This window comes from Glandiceps talaboti, chromosome 1 (assembly GCF_964340395.1).
Source record: "Glandiceps talaboti chromosome 1, keGlaTala1.1, whole genome shotgun sequence".
Classification (NCBI taxonomy): domain Eukaryota; kingdom Metazoa; phylum Hemichordata; class Enteropneusta; family Spengelidae; genus Glandiceps; species Glandiceps talaboti.
The window spans coordinates 31,674,417-31,700,555 of NC_135549.1; the positions used below are offsets into that span (position 1 = coordinate 31,674,417).

Below are 26,139 nucleotides of genomic sequence, written 5' to 3' on the forward strand. Positions count from 1 at the left end.
CTTTTCAAACTCCTTTTTGGAACCATTGTACTACTTACTTACCACGTATAGAAATTAATTTCGATGAATTTACCACATTTCTATCAATGAAGGCTGAGTTTTATCTCTCATCCACATTTTTCTCCCTAATAATGCATTGAGAGTTGTGCATTCTATAGTTACTGGTGAGAATAGAAGTTTATAATTATGTAATGACTTCTACGTTATTGAAGATGATGACATGACATTAATATTGTGTCAATTTATTTGTTCACCAGAAAGCCACGTGTAGCATCATGTACATGTTAGCAAGCTTAGTGTGAACAATCGTTTACTTCCCTTTCAAATTTATTTCAGTTGCCGTGTGTTCTGAACCTGAGGTTCCGTCAAATGGAAAGTTGAATGGGGATTCAAACTTCGAAGGAAGCAGTATCAACTATACATGTACTGCTGGGTATCATCTGTTCGGGCCGTCCGAGCGTACTTGCCTCTCTAACGGACAGTGGAGTGGAGCTCTTCCCGAGTGTGGTTAGTGTTGTTCAGTATAATCCCTGGTTGGTGATTGATTATCGCAGATTATTTTCAACTTTTTCAAAGCTGAAATCGCTCTTGTCATTTATTTTGAGTGTTTCCTTTACGGGACACTTTGTTTCACACTTCACAATCTGAGAGTTTATTTGACCGCATATACATACAACATGAAACACCATCACCACCACCCCGCACCATTGAAATAAGAAATCTACCATTTTTTTTTACATAAAGTCATAAACGATAACAATTTGTATGGATTTAATCTTAGAATAAAGTTGTCCGATGTGCCCGCTAGGTTAACGCTGACTAGTTTCTCTGTCAGGGCTGAAGATGGTGATAACTGACGTTGCTAGGCTTGTCACACTATAGTAACAGTGAAATACAGCGAAGGTAGCAGACTGTGAGAGTTGTTCTATCTTGAGATACAATCGCAAATATAATGTTGAAATTATGACCAAATTATAACGTTTACTGTATCGCCATTGTTTGATTTGATACACAATATATGCCTGGATGAGTACAAATGTTCGCCATCGTATACATCGCATCACAACGCAACACATTACATTACTATAACATAACATAACATAACATAACATAACATAACATAACATAACATAACACTACATTACATTACATATATAATTCCATAATTACAAGTGTGTGTATGTATGTGCGTGCGTGCGTGCGCGCGTGTGCGCACGCGTAGGAACATATTAAAACGGATTTGATGGTACGCGTAATGGTGAAGAAATGTTGTTATTTCAGATTAAAACCATGTTTTAAAGATAAGTTGACCGTAACATTTTCAACCAATGTTTCAGTAAAAATTATTGAACATACAATTTCAAACTACGAATATGATTAATTTTATCAACAGTTGAAGGTTGTGTTTATGAAGTTTAAAACTGATCAGTCTGAGACAATGTTAGTTTTGTCATGTCAATATATCCACTGTGTTTATATTGTTAATCAGCTATGTTGTTAACATGATTATATGTGACTGAAATGTTACATAGGTTATAATCAGACTATTTCAGTCCCCCCCCCCAAAAAAAATATTGTACTGACCTTACTAAATATTGAACAACGCCAGAATTTAATTATTGGGGATTAACACTTGAACAACTTTATATCTAAACGATTTCATTTCATTTAACAACGTGACGTTACATTTTCAGTGGAACTGACTATGTGTAACGACCCTGGCACTCCTCGGAACGGAAGACGTGTCGTCGGTGGCGAAGAAACCACAACATTTGTGGAAGGCACTCGGGTCGTAATTGAATGTTTACCAAGGTACCATATGATTGGTTCAAGCCAAAGAAGATGCATGGAGAATGGGCAATGGAGTGACACGCAACCTATTTGCTCCAAAGGTTGGTCGTATTAAAAAACATTCCATAGAAAATGTTACTAGTTTTTCCTGTTTATAGTCTTTACTTTACTTCTAATAATCGTCTTATTCCCATCGATCAAACCTCAAAGACAAACCGCTGCCATCTGATATTCAATGGCGTTATAAGAAATTGCAACAGCCTCTTTACGACACCGCAGAGAGTCGTTATTTTGCAGTGTCGCGGAAGAAATAATAGCTCTGGTTTGTGAGTCCTGTCCTACGAACTTTGTCGACGCTCTTCTTCCCTCTCCTTTGGACATGTAGTCTAAAAGTGGTACTATTTGGGCAAAAACAATGATTGTGCCAAGCACTACAACTTTCTTGGACTTTTGTTGTCCTTACGTTTGTTATGGTCACCTGCCAAAAATGAACTTGCCTCTAAACCCAGAAAGGCATTAACTCAGATACAAATTGTTATAAAGAAACTAGGTGGTATGTCATTGCATAATTCATTCAAATTGTTTGACAGTTGTGTAGCACCTATGCTTTGTTATGGATCTGAAATCTGGGGTCATGAATTCTCCCCAACAATAGAAAAAAATCATCTCTGTTTTTGCAGGTTTTTATTAGGGGTCGGGAGTAGCACAAACACTGAAGCTATTTTGGGCGAGTGTGGCAGGGTTCCACCTTGTTGTACGTACAAGAAAAGATGTGTGACATATTGGCTTAAGCTTGTACATATGGATCGTTCTCAGTACCCTAGAGGTGCCTATGAAATGTTAAAGAAATTAGATGAAGCAGGTAAAACCACTTGGGCTACAAAATTAAAGCGCTCTTGTTTAAGTATGGCTTTGGTTATGTATGGTTTGAGCAACAGGTTGGAAATGTTGAATTATTTATGACTATATTTCACCAAAGATTAACTGATTGTTATCAACAAGAGTGGTATAATATAATTAATGAATCCCCAAGACTCAGGTTTTATGCGACATTTAAGTCTCAACTAGAACCTGAATTATATTTACAAAGTATCCATATATCCAGGTATAAAATAGTATTAGCTAAATTCCGTTGTTCAAATCATACTTTAGCTATTGAGACTGGAAGACATGTCGGTAAAGCTATCACGGACAGAACATGTATTTTTTGTTAAAATGAAGGTCTAAATGTTCTTGAAGATGAAGTACATGTTTTGTTATTTTGTCCTTTATACCAGTGTCTCTTAGAAAGGAACTAATACCAAATTATTTCATACAGTACTCAACACGAGATAAAGCAATAACCTTACTTTCGACCAGCAATCAACTTACACTTTTTCATTTGTGTATCTTTGTATTTAAAGCGTTCTTACTCAGAGAGAAGACGTGACTATCTTTGTAATTTTTATTTTATTTGTCATTGTGTTCCAAAAGTTACTGTAATATTTATCCTCTTTTCGTTCAAGGATGGGCGATGGCCCTATTCTTTTGAAATAAACAGTTTACTACACAATGTAGTCTAATGACGAGATGTCGGCTTATTATCGACAAATTAAACCTCATTTCAGATAGTTTTTAATACTTTAGGTGAAGTCAAGGTTTATTTTTCACATACAAAATTGTAAAATAGTAACAACAACAACAACAACAACAACAACAACAACAACAACAACAACAACAACAACAACAAATTAACACATTCCACAACACGTACCTGTGTAAGAGCACAAGGTTTACAAAATGTGAACGCCATGTTTATTTGTACTGGACTGCCAGGTTCATCATATATATTTTCAAAACACTAAACCGTGGAGCGGATACTAGATTTCCGTAGATGTGTATGTTATCCCTTGTTTAATGGTCGACATTATCCCTTGCTCTCCTCCTCACAAACTGGGATGTGTCAGAAAGGGAAATCTAAAGGTGTTGTTTGTTTCGGTTCAGTTGCAGTATGCGAGGACCCAGGAAAACCCAAGAATGTAGTACGAGAAATATTGCCTCCTATTCTCGGTCAAGATGGTCTCCCCCGACGGTAAGGAGCTGTTATCTAAGCTCATATTGTTTGGGAAAGAAGATGAAAACGTTGTCCAACACGTCAAATTCTTCCCATAGAAAGAAGCGACAATGAGGCCATGTCGCGACTACATGTATAACTACTACAATTGTCAACAACTGTGCTACAAGAGCTATTAGCCTTTCTTTCAAAACTATTGCTCATATGATCTGGTCTATATTATTGATGACTCGAGGACTTCACGTTAACAAAAGAATTTGACTTTCCTTACACTGCCTGGGTAGACGTGTAAATGAACCATGATTGTTCAATTAGAAGATCACCATAAAAACATATAACACTGTTTTGAAATGAACTGTCGGAATTCCATTATGATGTGGCGAGATATGTTAGCTTTGAAAATCTTTCCTTTTGGTTCTGATTATAGCTATGAAATCTATCGTATCTTACTTACTTACGAACCACATTTTTATTCATAGTAGTTAATTAACCAAAATACATTTTATGTTCTTGCTGACACCAGACATATTGCATCCAGATTGCCAAGTTTCTTCAGTCACTTTTCACGGAGTGAAATTCTCAGCGAAGCAGATGATCATGACATGTCGTCTGACGACGGCTCTGACACTGACAGTAACAACGACGCACCAGCTAAACTACCCGAAGGTTACTTTGTTGAGTATAGCCGAGTAGTGTACGAGTGTGAGTCTCCGTATTATAAGCTGAGTGGCTCAAAACAGAGAACTTGTTTGAACGGCGAATGGGACGGTAGACAACCGACGTGCACTCCAAGTAAGTTCATTCTAGTAAAACTAGACATTTTAGCATTTCGGTGAAGCTTGATGAACCCTTATTTTCAACCAATCAAAGTGGTGTCCGTATTTCAAATACATTATAAAAATTCCCAATGCAATAACACTAGCTAAAAACCTGGGAGTAATAGTCAGAAATCTACGACAGGCACACGTCAGTAATTTTGCGCCACAAACTAACACCCAACGTACGTACGTATATGTATGTATGTATGTATGTATGTATGTATGTATGTATGTATGTGTGTGTGTGTGCGTGTGTGCGTGTGTGTGCGCGCGCAGGTGGGCGTTCGTGCGTGCGTGCATACATGCGTGCGTGCGTGTGTGTGTGTGTGTTACTACGTAAGAAAAAAAAATATTTGTTTCCGGTAACATGACTTCAGGCAGGTAGGTCGTAATTTTATTTTTTTTTACTTTAGATTTTTGCTCGACCCCAATATAAGATAGTCGTCGGTCACAATACTTCCGCGAGAGTTTGACGAGGTGTAAAAGAAGTAGTAATGAAGACAGTTATAAGTTAAGCAGACGAATATGTTATGCAGACTGTACCGTTAGAGTCTAAAAAGATCTGGTTTCTCTCTGGAATACGATTTATTTTAAAAATTGACAACAGATGACACAAAGGAATAAAGAGATACATGGAAATAGAAGTCAATCGCTACCATTTGAACTTTTTGCATGCAAGAAAATGTTTAGGGTCGGGGGCTTAAATTAGCGTTGGTCGGGTTATCGGAAGCCTTCTATTTTGTTAAAATTGAGCCTAGTGTTAATTCTTCAATATATGTAACTGTGCATGTTTGGACACGATTTATACCCTTTTCAACTCCATTTCATTGATCGTTATTTATCTTTGTTTACCAAGTCAATGTTCCAGATTTAGGACAATACTGATAACTCATCTGTAATTCTATTTTAGGTATCATTCCGGTGACAACTGTACTATTTATAACTATAACAAACAAACACAAACAACCAAAATTCAAATTCTGAATAATCCCTAGATAATATGTATGTGTGACCCCCAAAGTAGTATATTGATACATTTTTTATGTGATACAGATAGCGTAATCTCTCTGTGTGGTTTCACTAGCTTGCAAGTACATGACTGCCGTGTCATATTTTGTTGTCGTGTTCCTTCAATGGGAGGGAGGACTAATTGTAACGATACTGTACAAATCGTTTGTCGATGTCCAACCGATAGACTAGACGCTTAAGTACAAATAAGAACCTCGCCAGACCAAACCAAAGCAGACCACAGCAAAGCAAAGCAAAGCAAAGCAAAGTAAAGCAAACATAAACACGAATACAAAATATAGCGTGATCAATACAATAGACTATCGTCAACCTTACGTGGTTTGTTACAAAATTATCATTTCCCCCAATTTCCCATTTTACTTAAAGGTGGGCAAAATATCCTTTTGTTTCATATGACATATTTATACGTTTATTTCACATTTCAGTATGCGGTAAAAAGTCTGTCAACAGACAAGAATACATCGTGAATGGTAATACATCGACAGTTGGTGAATGGCCGTGGCAGGCGGCAGTTTCAAGATACGTTCGACTCCCTGGTGGTGAAAACAAAACGTGGTATACAGTGTGTGGGGGTGCATTAATAAATGAGCGATGGATCCTGACAGCCGCACACTGTGTCGTTTATAGGTGGGTAGTTTAGCGCGATTTTCACTATTTCAAAAGTTTTATTTATTTATTTATTTATTTATTTATTTATTTATTTATTTATTTATTTATTTATTCATTCATTCATTCATTCATTCATTTGTTTATTTATTTATTTAAGTAATTAATTTATAAACAATCCAATAGGCATTGCCCAATAACAGGAGGAAGGTTCGGTGTTAGTGCAGGAGGAAACTGGAGTACCCGGGGAAAACCTGCGTTGTTCAGTAGAGTCAAACTGAACGACACTCTTCTTACTTACAGCGTGGTAAATTTCATAATCCTGAATGAGTTCAAACCCCGATCGCATTGGTAAGAGGCAAGTGGTTTAGCCACTCGGTCAGAGTTCACAGAAAATACTTATTGATCCACAAATAGCTAAAACTGAACATGTTTTAAGTTGTCCTTTGTCCCATCTACTATCGTGTTGTCAACAGCAACCACAGTCGTTCTTTCCGTGTTTTCTATATTTATAGAGTTATTTTTACCACTCTCCTATCTATAGTTTTACTTTTAATCTGTTTGGGTTTTTTTATCCCAGTATGCTGTCTTTTAAAATGTTTCAAGCTGATTATAATCATAATATTAAACAATATTTAATAACACGTGTAAAGCGCCATATATCCTACAATGTTGATAAGCGCTGAACAACAAATAATTTAGCTGACAGTGGTAAAACATACTTAAATAGAAGAGTCTCCGATGGATTAAAAATCACTTATTATAAATATGAACCACTGGTAAAAAAGTTGCTTTTGACAATAAAGTCACTTGTAGTAAAAGGGTGACTTGTAAAGTAGTCACTTGTGGTAGAAAAAAAACCCATTTATAATAAAAGAGTCACTTATGATAAAAAAAAATGTCTTTCTAAAAAAGATGAGTCTTAACATTAATTTTAAAACATGATTATAGTTGATCACACTGTCTGATGTCAAGAGGTGACTGTTCCATAAGACTGCTGCAGCATTGGAGAAAGCCTGTTTCCCATACGATGATTTTACCGGATTAATTTCAACTTACAGCTTGGACTTAGATTTTGGCTGACTTCATAAAACTTCAGAAGCTGAGATATGTATGGTGATGTAGTTCTGCCATTAGAAGTACATTGCAGTTGGAATTCAATCCATTCGATTCACTGATAGATATTGGAAGCCAATGGGGATTTTGAGGAACTCCAGTAATGTGGTCATACTTTCTGGTTTTGGCGATTAATCGAGAAGCAGTGTTCTGTACAAGCTGAAGTTTCCTTACACTGCTGAGAGGAATACCATACAATAAGCTGTTGCAATAATCTATCCTGGATGTAACAAAGGCATGGACTAGTAGTTTGACTGCATCATCTGTGAGATATCATCTGATTTTACCAATGTTCCTAATATGATAATATGACGATTTGTCACTTGCTTCTCCATGTCCATACGTTATACGGGCATCAAACGTAGTACTAAGGTTTCTTGCTTCAGTTGCAGGTATGGTTTCATTTTCGTTAATCTTCATTGCTGACAAATTCAGTTAAGATAGATTTTGACGAGACCCAAAATACAGTACTTCGGTCTTGTTAGAGTTTATGACGTCAAGAGATTTTTCGTCACCCATTTATCCATGACACACGGCTTTCCATACGTTAAATGGTGACATTGAGATCTCCTATTTTGAAACTTAAATACAGCGAACTATCATCTGTATACAGACATAGTTTAATATTGTGCTGTCTAATAATGGTGTTGCAAATGTGGTGAAAAAGAATTGGTCCCAGTATATAACCTTGTTGGATATCGTACTGATCGTACGAGTTTGATACAGTTGTCATGTTGGTGTACTGTTTACCGGTTTTCTGTAAAGTATGACTCTAACCATTCCATTCCTACACTTTAACTGTGCTAAACTTTAGCTCAGAGAGGGACTGTTCCTGAAACGCCAGCCATCCATCACTTTATTGGCCCGAGGACATTTACATTTGTATTTCGACAAGTTTTTATGATTTGAACCAAGCACTATACCTGAGATATTCATTCTGTTCAAAGGTGTTCAGCATGCGGGTCAGGAGGAGACAATTGTCAACAGTGTTAAAGACCGGAGAAAGATCAAGCAAAATTAGCAGAATAAAGCACATACTGTTGGTAGTTCTTTGGGTTTTCAGGACACATCATTCTGTGGTTTTCCAACAATGGTGTAACCAAGAGTTAATATTATATTAATAATTATTTGTTTCAGTAATGGGCCACAGCTCATCATACAAAGAATGAGATATTTTTACATGACAGGATTGGTCAAAAAGCTCATATGTACAATAAATAAATAAATAAATAAATAAATAAATAAATAAATAAATAAATAAATAAATAAATGTTGTTATAAGAAATGAAAACATTATAATGGTATAGCCGTGTTGAGTTTGTTTGGTACATTAACCGTAGATATTGACAAAGTGACGTCATTGACAATGGTTGGTAGCTGGATATCAGTAGCTTGTTTTAGGATAGTTGATGGTATTGGATCTAGGTTGTTGGTGTTATTGGGGGTCGGTTTATTATCTTGCGGACTGATTCTGTGTCTGATCGAAACTAGTTTTAACGGAAAATCTTTGAAGCTGTGTATTGACGCTGTGAGGTGAATATGTATCTAACAGTTCCAAATAGAAATCACAGTCACACAACTGTCAGTCATCACATCATGAACAACATTATTTTAATTACAATAATAACTATTGTATCAGTCACCAACACATCCTGGTACTCTATGTACGACAGAAACGTCAGTGACAGCATTGGACACACAGCACAGAAAACGAAGGTAACCGCACCTTCAACATTTTGGGAAGTTGCTCAATGTGGACATAACTAATTTTAAGAATATTTTAATTAATTTCAGAGATAGCACTACTGTAGTAGAAACAGGTGTTGTTCAAGTTAAACTGGGAAAACATTACAGAGACGACGAGATGGATGACAACCATGTACAGGAGTTTCAGGTATATTATAAATTGTAATTATGGATGACAACCATGTACAGGAGTTTCAGGTATATTATGAATTGTAATTATGGATGACAACCATGTACAGGAGTTTCAGGTATATTATGAATTGTAATTATGGATGACAACCATGTACAGGAGTTTCAGGTATATTATGAATTGTAATTAAAAAATATGGATGACAACCATGTACAGGAGTTTCAGGTATATTATGAATTGTAATTATGGATGACAACCATGTACAGGAGTTTCATGTATATTATGAATTGTAATTATGGATGACAACCATGTACAGGAGTTTCAGGTATATTATGAATTGTAATTATGGATGACAACCATGTACAGGAGTTTCAGGTATATTATGAATTGTAATTATGGATGACAACCATGTACAGGACTTTCATGTATATTATGAATTGTAATTATGGATGACAACCATGTACAGGAGTTTCAGGTATATTATGAATTGTAATTATGGATGACAACCATATACAGGAGTTTCAGGTATATTATGAATTGTAATTATGGATGACAACCATGTACAGGAGTTTCATGTATATTATGAATTGTAATTATGGATGACAACCATGTACAGGAGTTTCAGGTATATTGTGAATTGTAATTATGGATGACAACCATGTACAGGAGTTTCAGGTATATTATGAATTGTAATTATGGATGACAACCATGTACAGGAGTTTCAGGTATATTGTGAATTGTAATTATGGATGACAACCATGTACAGGAGTTTCATGTATATTATGAATTGTAATTATGGATGACAACCATGTACAGGAGTTTCAGGTATATTATGAATTGTAATTATGGATGACAACCATGTACAGGAGTTTCAGGTATATTATGAATTATAATTATGGATGACAACCATATACAGGAGTTTCAGGTATATTATGAATTGTAATTATGGATGACAACCATGTACAGGAGTTTCAGGTATATTGTGAATTGTAATTATGGATGACAACCATATACAGGAGTTTCAGGTATATTATGAATTGTAATTATGGATGACAACCATGTACAGGAGTTTCGGGTATATTGTGAATTGTAATTATGGATGACAACCATGTACAGGAGTTTCGGGTATATTGTGAATTGTAATTATGGATGACAACCATGTACAGGAGTGTCAGGTATATTATGAATTGTAATTATGGATGACAACCATGTACAGGAGTGTCAGGTATATTATGAATTGTAATTATGGATGACAACCATGTACAGGAGTTTCAGGTATATTGTGAATTGTAATTATGGATGACAACCATGTACAGGAGTTTCAGGTATATTATGAATTGTAATTATGGATGACAACCATGTACAGGAGAATCAGGTATATTATGAATTGTAATTATGGATGACAACCATGTACAGGAGTTTCAGGTATATTATGAATTGTAATTATGGATGACAACCATGTACAGGAGTTTCAGGTATATTATGAATTGTAATTATGGATGACAACCATGTACAGGAGTTTCAGGTATATTATGAATTGTAATTATGGATGACAACCATGTACAGGAGTTTCAGGTATATTATGAATTGTAATTATGGATGACAACCATGTACAGGAGTTTCAGGTATATTATGAATTGTAATTATGGATGACAACCATGTACAGGAGTTTCAGGTATATTATGAATTGTAATTATGGATGACAACCATGTACAGGAGTTTCAGGTATATTATGAATTGTAATTATGGATGACAACCATGTACAGGAGTTTCAGGTATATTATGAATTGTAATTATGGATGACAACCATGTACAGGAGTGTCAGGTTATTATGAATTGTAATTATGGATGACAACCATGTACAGGAGTTTCAGGTATATTATGAATTGTAATTATGGATGACAACCATGTACAGGAGTTTCAGGTATATTGTGAATTGTAATTATGGATGACAACCATGTACAGGAGTTTCAGGTATATTGTGAATTGTAATTATGGATGACAACCATGTATAGGAGTTTCAGGTATATTGTGAATTGTTAGCTGGTTATGTCATGGCAACTCCAACTTTGCTCTTTATTAAACTTTCCAATCACCGATTAATTATATTTACTAAATAAACACACTGCTCTCTGAAATAATTTTGAAACAAGACGAAATATTTAGTGTAACAGCAGCACATTGAATATACATGATACATGTTAGCTAAGATTTATAAGATATCACTCTATTCAACAATGTTTCCACAGATAGGGATTCTATGTCCCCATTTTGTGATAATTCTGTTTTCTACAGCATTTGTAAGAATTTGTTGTTCTGTTAAAATTGTGTTGAACCAATTGGAATGGTTAATATATGTTAGTTTTATATAATAACATATCAATCACGATTTATTACCTGCCTTCGATTTCGGCTATGGCATCATCAATACTACGGTAAAGACCACTAAGCCCGAGGGGAGGCAATGAATCGTGATATTACCCTTGCCTAGCCTACCATGTGTTATTTATTTTATAATACCGAACAAAGCTGAGTCAAACGTGGGTTGTCAAAGTTGAGTCGAGTCTTGGTACTGAAAATGTTACCAATTTACCATAATCTGAAATGTAGGTGTACCAAAAATTAGTTGACAAATTTTTGGAAGACTGATATACATACATGTACGACAATGCTAGTGAATGCCACTTTTCTTTTATAGTAACTGTCAACTTAAATGTGTGCCAATAATTCTGCATACTATTTATTTGCCATAGTTAAACGCGGGGGTTGTAATTGTGAACGACCAGTAGTGTTATATACAAAATAAATTAAGTTTCACGAATTGATGGTGACTACATTGAACACACAACGTACATAGGAGTGTGACCAATGCTACACAAGTTGTAGATGATACATTGACCAGAACATTGAAAACAATCACCGACGTTTCGAAAAGTAATATTTTTTATTGTCTCACGAGTTGGATGTAAGAAAACCGTGAGAACACCACTCGACGGATACTTGTCATGGGCAAGTGTGTTCAAATACTTCAAATGTTTCAAATTCGAAAAAACAAGTGATTTGACAGTTGCTAACACGTCCAAGTAGATTAGGGTATATTAATCTTACCGCGTGTCAACATGGTACATATCCTTCTTCTCTCAACTTGATTTTGATTTGCCATCGAATTTGCCATCGAGAATTGAACATAAGCGTAATTATTCCATCATAGACTTTGACGTATGAAAAAAAAACATTGTGAGATTGTCAGCCAGATATACAGACAATAATATACCACTAACAATTGTTCGAAAACTGCCTCAGCAAAACCACTTTGTTTGAATTGACAGCCCATGTTATGATGTGTATACCAAGTACAGAAAGGGACAGAATCACGTATTAATATCCCCAATCACCTTTTATTTTGTATTTTACAATTGTTACACTAAAAACCTCAGGAGAACTTCTAAAAGTGCGTATAGCTATCAATCAGATAGTGCACTAGGAATCTCCCATACGTTCCCATAGGCCAAAGTATTTACATGTTCAATCTTGGAAACTTACGCTTATGCCAGGACATAATGTGGGAAGAATCAGCCAAGCTTACAACAACAATAAAACCAAGTTACTTTTCAAGTTCTTGATCGATTATTTAAATACATCATAAACTATATGACGTTAGATCGGTCCGATAGGTTTTAGAAGTCAAAGACAGAATGTTAACTTTCCTCTTCCTCGTATACCATCTTACTGTATCTACGGGAAACCAGTTTTGAAATACAAACCCATTTCTGTCGTCCTCTGCTCACGGAGATGTTACTTGTTATATACACTTTACGTCATGGTTGTAGTTTGTACATCCTGTGTTCACGGAGATGTTACTTGTTATATACACTTTACGTCATGGTTGTAGTTTGTACACCCTCTGTTCATGGAGATGCTACTTGTTATATACACTTTACGTCATGGTTGTAGTTTGTACACCCTCTGTTCATGGAGATGCTACTTGTTATATACACTTTACGTCATGGTTGTAGTTTGTACACCCTCTGTTCATGGAGATGCTACTTGTTATATACACTTTACGTCATGGTTGTAGTTTGTACACCCTCTGTTCATGGAGATGCTACTTGTTATATACACTTTACGTCATGGTTGTAGTTTGTACACCCTCTGTTCATGGAGATGCTACTTGTTATATACACTTTACGTCATGGTTGTAGTTTGTACACCCTCTGTTCATGGAGATGCTACTTGTTATATACACTTTACGTCATGAATATAGTTTGTACACCCTCTGTTCATGGAGATGCTACTTGTTATATACACTTTACGTCAGGATTGTAGTTTGTACACCCTCTGTTTACGGAGATGCTACTTGTTATATACACTTTACGTCATGATTGTAGTTTGTACACCCTCTGTTCATGGAGATGCTACTTGTTATATACACTTTACGTCATGGTTGTAGTTTGTACATCCTCTGTTTACGGAGATGCTACTTGTTATATACACTTTACGTCATGAATATAGTTTGTACACCCTCTGTTCATGGAGATGCTACTTGTTATATACACTTTACGTCGTGGTTGTAGTTTGTACACCCTGTGTTCACGGAGATGCTACTTGTTATATACACTTTACGTCATGATTGTAGTTTGTACATCCTTTGTTCACGGAGATGCTACTTGTTATATACACTTTACGTCATGAATATAGTTTGTACACCCTCATTTGTTGGTAACATTAAAGCTTTGGATTCAGTTTACCCAAAGTCATGTAAACTGACAAACAAATATGGCATTTATCATTTAATCACAAACCAACGAACTTCAATTCCCGACTCAAACAATTTGTGAATGACAAACAACATGTTCGTTAAAGTTATGACAATATCTAACCAATCATTTTCTATTTGTTCATTTTGTTCTCTATTTTGTGTTTTATCTAAAGGTGTCAGAAATCCACGTTCATCCTCAGTTCCAGCCAATTAATCTGGATAATGATATAGCGTTGATACGATTGTCGTCGACGGCAACTCTCACAGAAAGAGTACGACCCGTGTGTCTACCCCAGGCATTCCTTGCTCGAGAACATTTACGGCAAGGTACATTTGGCGTGGTGACCGGCTGGGGACGAACCGAGGATGGAACGGTGGCAGCAGCACTAAAACAAGCAAGAGTGCCAGTCGTTGGATCAAGAGTAAGTTACCATTTCTGTAATAAATGGCGAATAAAGAGAGATTTTGTGTATCTTTCAATTTTAGTGTATTTAAAGAAGGTGTCGAAAGAATATCCAAAGGTAAGTTTGTTAGTCTGACAAATTTCTCATATTCAACCTTCATTGTAACGATAAACCAATATATCACACGATTACAGAACTGTGTCCTCACTGGCTTGACTAAATTGACTGTTATAGTCCACTCCCCTCCCCATCGCACTCCCTTGAGTTACAATGTACATAAAGCAAATGGCGACTAGCTCGTCAATTAATTATCAGTAACTAAGACAATGTAACGAGGGCAGTGAGAATCTATAAGATAAGAAGAACCTGTCAGAACTAATTTTAATGATTGGTGATATATATTATTTGAATCTTATTTTTAAATCATTGCAAGTTCTCTTCTCCATCGTTTGTCTTATCATTATATGTATTTGTTGAAGTGATGTGGAATTCTGCGGTTTTGGCGTGTCGAAGTGACCAAAACACAAAATAGCAAAACCGTATACATGGTTACCATAGTAAAGTTAAAGTACATTTGACCTAAATTGGCTTTATTTGAATAAATCTGAGTCTACTTCATTTCGTGTATCTGTCACACTCAAGTAGACTGTATGTCCACATAACCCATATTTATTTGTACCTGTGGTGTACTAGTTAAAAAAACAATACCTTAGAAATGTTAATCATGTTTCGATGTATACGTCTAAACTGAATATTACATATTTTGATCGTCAAATCAACCGATAAGTCAAAATGAAGATCACAATTTTCTCGAGTGTGCCAGATCGATTGACAAAATAAATCATTACAGGTCAATGAATTTTGTTTATTTATAGCAAAGGTCAGAAATCGCGAACTGTTCGCCCACGCCTGATGAAAAAGTTGGCTCATCTTCAAGTTTAGCCAGACTTTGCTTGTTGTATTTATACACTATCGCATGTCTAAATTTGGATCTTGTTTGTTTACTAGACTGTTTATTGTTACTATATATAGAACTTCTGCACAATGAGCATGCCAATCTTGTTACAAAAACAAATGCCACCGGTGTGAAGCGAAGATCGGACGATACGATAATGTAGAATTCAATGGATACAAAAACAACCATTAATCAACGCAACTGGGGCATGTCTAGGTTCATAAACTAAAAATAATCCTTAAATCTTGGCACGAGCTAAATTAAAGCCTTCGTACTTTTAAATAATATTAACGATAGCCTATGACCGCATTATACGGACACCGGACATTACAAACACGATTACTGTCCCAGCACCGAGTCCTAAACCTTACACAAACTTGCATCTCGCATGTTGTATATTAGTATCACGTACTCTTCACTATAAAAACACCACCAAAACTGGATAACAAAGTTTTTTATTTTCATTTCTTGGCGAGTTTGTTTCGAATGGAGTTACTAATATGTATATCTTGTGTACACACAATGCAAGGTGGATATTTCGGTTAATTTGCTCTCATGATCAGTTGATGTACTTGGACATTGGCCAGATGACCGATTTACTAAATATGTCCCACTGTTGCTGGTCGTTACACATATTATTAGTGTGAACAATGACCCTACACTCTTTGTCTTAAATGCTTAACATTTGCTGTTTAGACACACGCACAGAAATTATGAAACATATATTTATTAAGAAACAAACATCAATACTGTTTTTATTATCATATTAATACTACTATCATAATTATCATGTTGTACACAATGTTGCACAGACAACTTGTAATTGGTCAAAGACCATGCTGCGATTGATAAAAAAATGAATATTAGGAAGCAAATAAACAAGCAAGCAAGCAAACAAACAAACAAACAAACAAACAAACAAACAAACAAACAAACAAACAAACAATATCCACTTTTAAAAGTTGATTAAGTAAAACTAACAGCAAAGTAAACGCCGTAACGTAACGTTCATTTTGTTTGTTCCAAATACCAAATAGAAATAAGGTGCCAGGGCTAGGCTGATACACTACCATGACCCCAGTTTGAACTTTAAGAAGGCGCGACCTTTGTGCATCATAGCCGTAAAATGGCAAGGTGACCTATTCGTCCTCACGTCGTATAGTTTACCCTTCTAGCAAGTAAGAAAAAGAAATATCTCACGTGATTGAGGCTATTAGAGTGTCAACTAGACACTACTCATATAATGCAATGAGTTATTTCATTAAAAATACACTAAACACGCGTGCCAATAATAATAGTAAAAATGTGCAATGGAGCTTGCAGTAATTACAATGAGGATGGGGAAATTAGGAGGTTACATTTTACACATCGGTTCGATGGGGGTGGGGCATATTTTAGAAAATTAAATGAGGAGAGAGTCACATTTTACGTTGACTCATTATATTGTATTATCTAGTCTTGTGATTTTGATATCTCTATGGTGTAGCCGGTGCTGTACTCCCACAGCTGTCACGCCAAACGTTACCACTGGCACCATTGTATTGTAATATCACACACATCAGTCAATCGCTGTCGACAAGCAGGCAGTGAATCAACAGGCTGATAGTTGTGGTGTAGGAGAGGAGTACGTGGGTCTCACATGAGTGATGGGGTAGCAGTGTGGTGAGATTTTGGGGATAATGTTGTGGATTGGCGATGTTAACCTCCGTCCCTACAGTGTTGGTAGTGCGCCAACTAATCTTTGGGAGTTTTTGCCTTCAACTCTGCCAATTAGATCCAAACACGGAAATTAGTTATTGCAGTGCCTTCACGTAAATTCACTTTCATGGTAGTAGTAAGGAAACAACCAAAGCTTTTAAAATTACCAATGTTGTGGCAGTGGTAGGTCTTTACCATTGATTCCGGGACCCCGGTCTGGGACTCGTGTCCCCGGCTTTTCATGTGTGATGGCATTTTAACCCATTTTAGTAGGGGTAGAGCCGTGTTTTAAAGAATATATATTTAGGGAGGGTTATATTTTTTTAGAAAACGGAATCGAGGATGGTCAACGCAAAATAGCAGGTTTGATTCCCTGAAAATTGTTAAAATACCAATTTTATTTATAAGTAGTGTAGCAATAAGTTGAAATTGTGATTCGCAGATTTTAGGGTGTGGACTAAGCAAGCAAACACACACACACACACAAACACAAACAAATACAAATATATATATATATATATATATATATATATATATATATATATATATATATATATATATATATATATATATATATATATAGTTTTGATAGTACTGGAACTCTTTCTTGGGTGTAACTCGGAGTAACTCCGAGTTACACCCAAGAAAGAGTTCCAGTACTACCAAAACTATTACGCTCTGCCACTGCGGTATAGAGCACTGTCTTAGCAGATTGATACTCACCGAGTTATATATATATATATATATATATATATATATATATATATATATATATATATATATATATATATATATATATATATATATATATATTCCACATGTGTACTGCTTCACAGTTATGGTCAATACTAACAGATAATTACATAATCTGATGGCGAACAATATTACGATTAAGTCGAACAAAACAAAATATAACCAAAGCAGTTTTTATAAACGTTCCAGTTGTAGCCAGTACAACTTCAAAAGGAACTATTTTCTTTTTTTTCTACGAAAAGTTCTTTAAGATAAAGGAATAGATGAACTAACAATTTGAATTTAAAAGTTGAATACAAAAAATGAGGACAATTTTTGTTCATCGAAATAGTCCCTCCCATGTAGAAAATCAGAACACAATTGTTATGATTTTGTGTCGAGAACTTGCGCGAGAAATCGTTATTAATGAGAGTGTAGGTGATATTGATATACCTGGGGTAGGATTGTGTATTACGGTCGAGATTTTACACGAAAAAAAAGATCTAGAAATCAAGAAGAAATGCAATCTTTGACGAGTGTTGGTGATGGGACTACTTGTTATATTTCACTGTTTAAAATATATTACCCAGACGAGAGAGGGAGTGTTCAGTGTTATATATAGCATACGTCAAAACTGTGTTAACATAAGATCGGATTACCTTGCATTGACCGTGGATCATTTCGTAATCTAAAGATTTTGATTTACTTTATCTTTTCTTTAAAAATCTGAGTTCAACTTGTTGGTTAACTTTGGTAATGAAAAATCGGCGTAACTCTATATAATTACATTTTGACTAACAATTGTTTTAAAGCAACAAAACCATAAAACTTGTGACTCATTTTAAAACTTTACAAAGCGTTTGAAGGCCCTCGTTAGATAAGTATTCTAAGGGACTACGGTCGGTCGACCAAACTCGAAAATGTTGCATGTCTTCAAAAAGAAATATAGTAAATATTTTGGCAAGGGGCAACCGAGTTATTTTATTTTGTAAGTGATAATTATTGGTAATAATTTAAAAAGCAGTCTTAGTCCTAACAAAAAATTGTAAAATGGTACCGATTACGCTCAATTTTTGAATAGGTGGGGTAGGTAGATTCTATGTTATGTATATATATATATATATATATATATATATATATATATATATATATATATATATATATATATATATATATATATATATATATATATATATATATATATATATATATATATATATATATATATATATATATATATATATATAATATATATATACACATATATATATATATTCATATGTGAGTGTCTAGTTCAGGTACTTATGGTTCCCCTTGTTTTCATATGGTATCTGTGTTATTGGTTTCTTTTCATCAGATGTACAACAATTACAGATAGGAAGAACAGTTTTATATTGTCTTTTTTAAGTTGATATCAGTTTCCGCATCTACTATTTCTTACATGACTTCACACAATTTTCGCGATTTTATTTTTTTTTCTCTAGTACGTAAAAAAAAGTTTACGATCGGCGTGAAATACTAGGGGGGGGGGGGGCGGTAACTGGAACCAAACCATTTTTAGGCCTTACTTAAGTGATTGAATTTCACGACCAAAGTTTAACTTAGTCTGTTTTCTTGACAGATATGTGAATCCGGCTACGCTGAAACACAGTACTACGTCACTGTGACCCGAAATATGTATTGTGCTGGGTTTTCAGAGGGAGGCACAGATTCCTGTAGTGGCGATAGTGGTGGTCCCATGGTGTTCAGCAACGGTGAAGGTGACAGACAACGCTGGTATCTACAGGGTTTGGTCAGTTGGGGTAGTCCAGTGGAATGTGGCTTACCAAGACAATATGGCGGCTACACACGTGTAATTAAGTTTGTGAGATGGATAAAACAATTCATATGACGCGGATAAAAATCTAAGACTATCGAATAAGAAGAGACGAACTTTATAGAACAGAAACATTTCGCAAAAAGAGTGTTTAGAACATTGTATTTCCCTGTATCTCTAATAAATCTAGTCATCACATGCTCCAGACAACAAAAGCCCGGGAAGTTGTCAGAATACAGTATTTTGAACCTAGATGTGCAAAAGAATCATTTGAATGACACAGGGCACATGCAACGTTCAGCTGAATTAATGCCGTGTGGTTTACTGATGAGATCATATAGATTTACAGCCGTCATTTACCACTCGTTAACAAATAAGGACAAAAACAAACCATATACATTTAATAGAACTGTAGCTTCAGTTGTTGTTTTTTGATCACATAAACTCATTTCCTTTGTATTTTGGCTGATCATATGTACTGACGAAACATGAACCAATCATTTTATCTCAAATTTTATCTTGTAAACACGTACATTTTAATAGATATCCAAATATCCAAATTAGACCCTTTTCAATTTACCTTTATATACAATGTGTTTATATCCAAAGATAACATTTTTACACAAAAGGCTATAATCAGATCTAGCCTGGAGTGTGAAGTACGATTCTAAAACGGTACTCATTTCAAAACATTGATCAACCTTGGTTATAAAACACAGTGACTCTGCTAGCAAAGAAGGATAATTACAAATTAATCTAAAAATGATGGTAGACAAGTTACTGGATAGAATTATTATTATTATTAATAACGATAATAAGTTTATTTCTGTGTACAAGTTTTCGGTACATGACTTATAAAACAATTACAATTTTCAAGGTCAAAGGTGTAAAAAAAATAAAAATAACAAGAATTTTATGATGTCGTTAGTCTTTTTTTTTTACAAACTATTAAAAATATATTTTGCAAGTCCCATGATTACATTTCTGGTTTGTGTTAATTAAAAGAATAAAGTTTTGATATATAGCATTTGAAGTATAATATTGAGGGATATAGCATGCTCTGTAGTTAGATGTAAAAACACAGACCATTATAAAGTGATATTCGTCATCTGTTAAATTTTGTGAACAAAATTTACAAAGTCTAAGATTTCTTTCAATATTTAGTTGTCTACGTTTGATAAAAGCAAGCTTATTTTCTGAAGAGCATCTGAGCGTGCAATTACTGAGATGAGTTTTCTGTCTTGCAATACATTAATGTACATTACTGGTTGTTACAATGATTTAAATGTTGTATAGTGGTAGAGAGCTTTGTCTTTCTGCATATTTATATACCATTCCTGGCATGACACTTCAACTACCCTAGAAATAAACAACAAGAAGAACAATTCAGGATTTCCAACCTCTTGTGCCATCCAAACATCATTAAAAACATACGTTTGCAAAAACGAACTTGTGAAGCCCAGGTCTCTTTGCCATTACTATCCATTTTATACAACATTTTATAAGCCCTATAAGGGAGCCTGTAACTGTCCATATGGATAAACTTTAGCCAATATTTGACAAGTTTTACACATTGTACATGGAGGATAGTCTACCATATTCCCCAAGCACAATATTGACGTAGCATATCAATGAGTCTTTGCAAGCCATATATAGTGTTCAAAAACAAAACTACGTCATCTGCAAACAACAGAAGAAAGAGATCGTACAAGTCATCGATCTGCACACCTGTGTTACCAGAATGCATTGCACATGTTTGAAGCTCACTAATGAATAATACAAAAAGTACTGGGCTTAGCATGCAGCCTTGCCTAACATCAATGTTACGACTGAAATAATCAGACAGATTGTCCCCAACTCTTACACACGATTTGACATCTATATAAATACTTTTAATAATATCTAACATTTTCCCTCCTACCCCACTATCACTGAATTTACAGAACAGTCTCTTATGTTTTTTTTTGGAAATCGTCAAATAAACAGTAAAAAGGCAGTCTACGCCTATTGTATCTTTTGAATTAGGGCATTTAGAATAAAAATGTTGTCCGTTGTACTGTATTTACTACGAAAGTCAGCTTGGTACTATACAAGTGAGTTCCATTAGTTGGTTGTAAGAGACCAACAGGTTTTTAATAATAACTACTGCTGTTTACAAAAAAGGAGTGTAATTTTATTACGTCAAACCCAATTTTCAAATATGCAGTAATATTATCAGTTGTTTGGATGGAATAATGGATTATAAACTATCATATAATAATCGTCGGAGAAAAAAGTATAGATGTCCGATTGCTGAGAATTACAAACCTACGGTGAACTCTGAATATAAGACTGTACCACAACGTTGTGCTAAGTTTATGTACGAGACATACAATGTGTATGTATCAAGTTTTTAATCCGCAGTCATGTGAAATAAATGACGTAAAAACAATCACGTGAAAAGATTTGGCACAAAAATACTGGTGAATTCAGTGATTTAGTACTTTCAAAATGTTACACTGGATACGAACAAACATCGTAAATTGTGTTATACCCAGTCTGGTCTTGTACTTACGATTAGCTCCTTCCATCAATCATTTAACAGAATTATCATTTCATCAGGTCATTATTAGATGTGTCATAATGTTTTTAGAATTTCGCTAACAACAACAGTTTAATGGTTACTAGTGTTCCATCCACGGTGAATCACAGATTGACAAGATAAGATAAGTAATGTTGTGGTAGAATCGTTATCACGGACAAAATAACGATCTCCGACGTCGTCTTCATTATCTATGATGTCCTCCTCATCGTCGTTGTCACCACCACCACCACCACCACCACCACCACCACCAGCAGCAGCAGCAACAACAACAACAACAACGACGACGACGACGACAACAACAACAACAACAACAACAACAACAACAGTAACAATAACAAGAACATCACCACAACCATCACCATCACCAAAACACTACCACCATCGTCATTGTTCTATTATATATCGAACCTCATCGAATCATTACAGTCCATGAATTGACAAGAACTGTTTTCATTACAGTCCATGAATTGACAAGAACTGTTTTCATTACAGTCCATGAATTGACAAGAACAGTTTTCATTACAGTCCATGAATTGACAAGAACTGTTTTCATTACAGTCCATGAATTGACAAGAACTGTTTTCATTACAGTCCATGAATTGACAAGAACTGTTTTCATTACAGTCCATGAATTGACAAGAACTGTTTTCATTACAGTCCATGAATTGACAAGAACAGTTTTCATTACAGTCCATGAATTGACAAGAACTGTTTTCATTACAGTCCATGAATTGACAAGAACTGTTTTCATTACAGTCCATGAATTGACAAGAACTGTTTTCATTACAGTCCATGAATTGACAAGAACTGTTTTCATTAATAATTCTGAGTGTCTTAAATGCTTATGCTGATTGCAATAAGATAGTTTTGTTGAATGAAATCGAACTTGGCCAGTCATCCGGCGTTTACTGTCGGACATTTTATTCGATGTGTAAATGTTGGTTAGTTGATGTCTGTGAGGTTATGTCTATTTTATGTTTTGGACTGACAGAACTGTTATTAGTCCAACCAAATCTGTTGCGAGTTTATTTAGAGTGCTTAGTAAAATATTGGATGCAATCAAGGCTGTCACAAGAGTTGAGAGAATGCTTTAAAGATTTTCATTCGGCAGGACGTGATTTTTGAATATCCTTGTGAAACTCTTCTCATTTCATCTCTGTTACAATATACTACGACTTGTCAGACAGTTTTACAATATATTACAAAGTGTATCTAAATTTACTCCAAACGAACATGTTTACTCCCAAAAATACATTTTTCAAACATAACGCCCGGCACAGCTTTGTGATAGTTTATATACATTTAACTTGTCCACATCGTTGCGTTTATCATCTCGTGACTTATCAAATGAAGTCCATGGAACAGTAAAATGAATAATTCACGATTCCTAACCATCATGAAATGAGACAAATTACATATACATGTAAGTACTTGTTACTGGCATACCGAGATCAAAGTCTGAACTATTGCCCAAGCATAATCTTTACTACCTATTTAAAAAAAATACTCGTATTCTACTTTCTGAAGTAAGCTTACATGTAACCATAACATTAAAGTGACTGAATTCAAAATGGTATTACGATATAACCTATAATTGACCCGATGACGAAATTTTACTATAGGAATCAAAATGTTGAACAATGTTGAAATCATCTGTGTTGAACAATAACAAAAGACAATTATAATGTGATAGGAGGTATGTATCGACATTAACACAAAATTAGAAGAGTTTATTGAGATTTTATGTAGATATGTTCACTCGGGTGAAAAGTTTATATAAGCAGCTCGGACACTTTAAACTGAATAAATTCGCTAATAAATAAAACGTAGATTTCATATTGCACTACCTTGTAACGACAGAGATGTTATCAGAAAACTGTCCTGTACAAACAGTGTTGTACACAGGTTGAAACCATATTTTTCATCACCATGGCTACGAGCATATACATAAAAACAATTTATTTCACCCAACTGACATAACTGAAGTTGTCTGCATACATTGCCGCTCATAAAAAGAGACTAGTGTAATGTGTGTACCTACATATTGTCACTAATATTACCGTTTGATCACTGTGGTGCTGACGTAATAAAAGCTTGCAGTGTTTGGGATTATCTTAAACAAACGTCATGGATTCATAAACACAGATTAAGGGATAATATGGAAATCTTCGACAAATTTGATGCAGACAAACTAATTATAGTAAATAAGACAAAAGTTGCTTCAAGTTAGGTTTTTGATCATGATGATCAATGTTAGGGATTGGTGTAACTAATTGTCATTGACGAGGATTAGCAAGGCGAATTAATAACTGGTGTTGATGGGATGGGCAATAGTTTTATTGTCCCAACTGAGTTGAATTAGAGCACAGTGGAAAGAGTTACATTTCGATATGGATATATTGGTGGATAGTGCATGCGTTAGGCTATTTTGGTGGATAGTACATGTGTTAGGCTACTTTGGTATATTGTACTCTTTAACCTTTCTGGTTTAAAGGTTACGAGTAGACGGTTTGGAAAATGCAGCTTGTAGCTACTGCCATTTGTTTCTGAATAGCTGAAGTTATGGGCAAAATTTGAACCACAATGGTGTCCCAGTCAACCCAGCTATACAATTGGGGACCTGGTAGAATAACGTTTGCAATGTGAATATTTTAATGGTAAGCGTTTACAGGGGCTGCAATGGATTGTATGCTCTCCACTATAGGTCCGTGCTAGGTGCTACTTATTTAAAGGGTCGTTGTACCACTATAGGTCCGTGCTAGGTGCTACTTATTTAAAGGGTCGTTGTACCACTATAGGTCCGTGCTAGGTGTTCCTTCTTTAAAGCGCTTTAAGCAGTGCATAAAAGGGATATATACAAAACTAACATTATGATTATCTTGTACAAGTAGCAGTCGAAGAATGCACATATCCCCCCTGCACGCGAAGCTCTAGACACACTGGCCAACTTCAGCAACGTTTCAATTTGTAGGAACAGACCAGACCGTTACGGTTCAGTGCATCTTTTCCTTTTAACCACTACCGCCTTTTTCTCTTTCAAGTAATTTCACCTACACACCCCCTGATATAACAAGTGTCCTTTATTTTCATATTGCAATATTTCGATATTACTGTTAAATCGACATTAACTTAGGTATTTTCAGGTCATTTTAATTTTCGTTTGGAACTCAGTTCTCTCATGCTAAATACGTACATACAACACAATACCTGAATAGAATAGAATACCTGATGTTTTGAAAACAAGTCTTTTTTTCATACGAACTTGTTATTATTTACTCAATTAATGTGAGTGAAAGTGGACGTGATAATTTTGGCAATATCTTTATTTTCATTTCGTATCATATCCCAACCATCAAAATTCGCCGTTAGTGACGCCTTGACCTGACGTGTCCTTCATGTGTGGGTTTATCGACTTCGATTCGAGTGAGAATAGTGCTTTAAATATGTAGGTACTTTAAGCGTAGAAAAATGAGAAATGTCGCATGACTTGGCAAATATCCCAACTTAAATACACGTAATAATAAGTATTCAAACAATATACCGGATGCCCTTTGATGTAAAATTGTTTTCTGACAACATGTACTCGAAATATTTGACCTACAGTTAACCAATTTATGATTTAAAGCTGTAGAGTGTAAGAAGGTTTGACGAGGCTTCAGGTGTGGCCCTCAATTTCAAACCAGGCCTCATTGCGGCAACGATTGAATTCAAGCCCCCCCCCCCCCACATTTTCCCACAAGTCATATGAATGACTGAATGAAACAATATTGTAAATTCTTAATATCATATTAGAAGATAAGAGGTGACGTGAAAGGAAATGAAGACAGACCGAAATGGTCAGAGACTTGGCTAACCGGTTGGACGTACTGGGTTGATAATATTCTGGCTAACGACATTTTCAA

General features: G+C 35.2%; 1 protein-coding gene across 1 annotated transcript in view; it reads left to right on the forward strand.

Annotated features, from left to right (window-relative positions):
- The window catches only part of LOC144454025 (clotting factor C-like), a 49,718-nt gene extending 29,184 nt beyond the window's left edge, over positions 1-20,534 (forward strand). The window contains exons 9-16 of the mRNA XM_078145433.1: positions 337-507; positions 1,695-1,892; positions 3,775-3,862; positions 4,368-4,636; positions 6,117-6,318; positions 9,208-9,307; positions 14,222-14,470; positions 19,459-20,534. Of these exons, the coding sequence (XP_078001559.1) occupies positions 337-507; positions 1,695-1,892; positions 3,775-3,862; positions 4,368-4,636; positions 6,117-6,318; positions 9,208-9,307; positions 14,222-14,470; positions 19,459-19,728 (1,547 nt within the window). The 3' untranslated portion in view covers positions 19,729-20,534. The remainder of the gene's footprint in view (positions 1-336; positions 508-1,694; positions 1,893-3,774; positions 3,863-4,367; positions 4,637-6,116; positions 6,319-9,207; positions 9,308-14,221; positions 14,471-19,458) is intronic.
- The last annotated feature ends 5,605 nt before the right edge of the window (positions 20,535-26,139 follow it).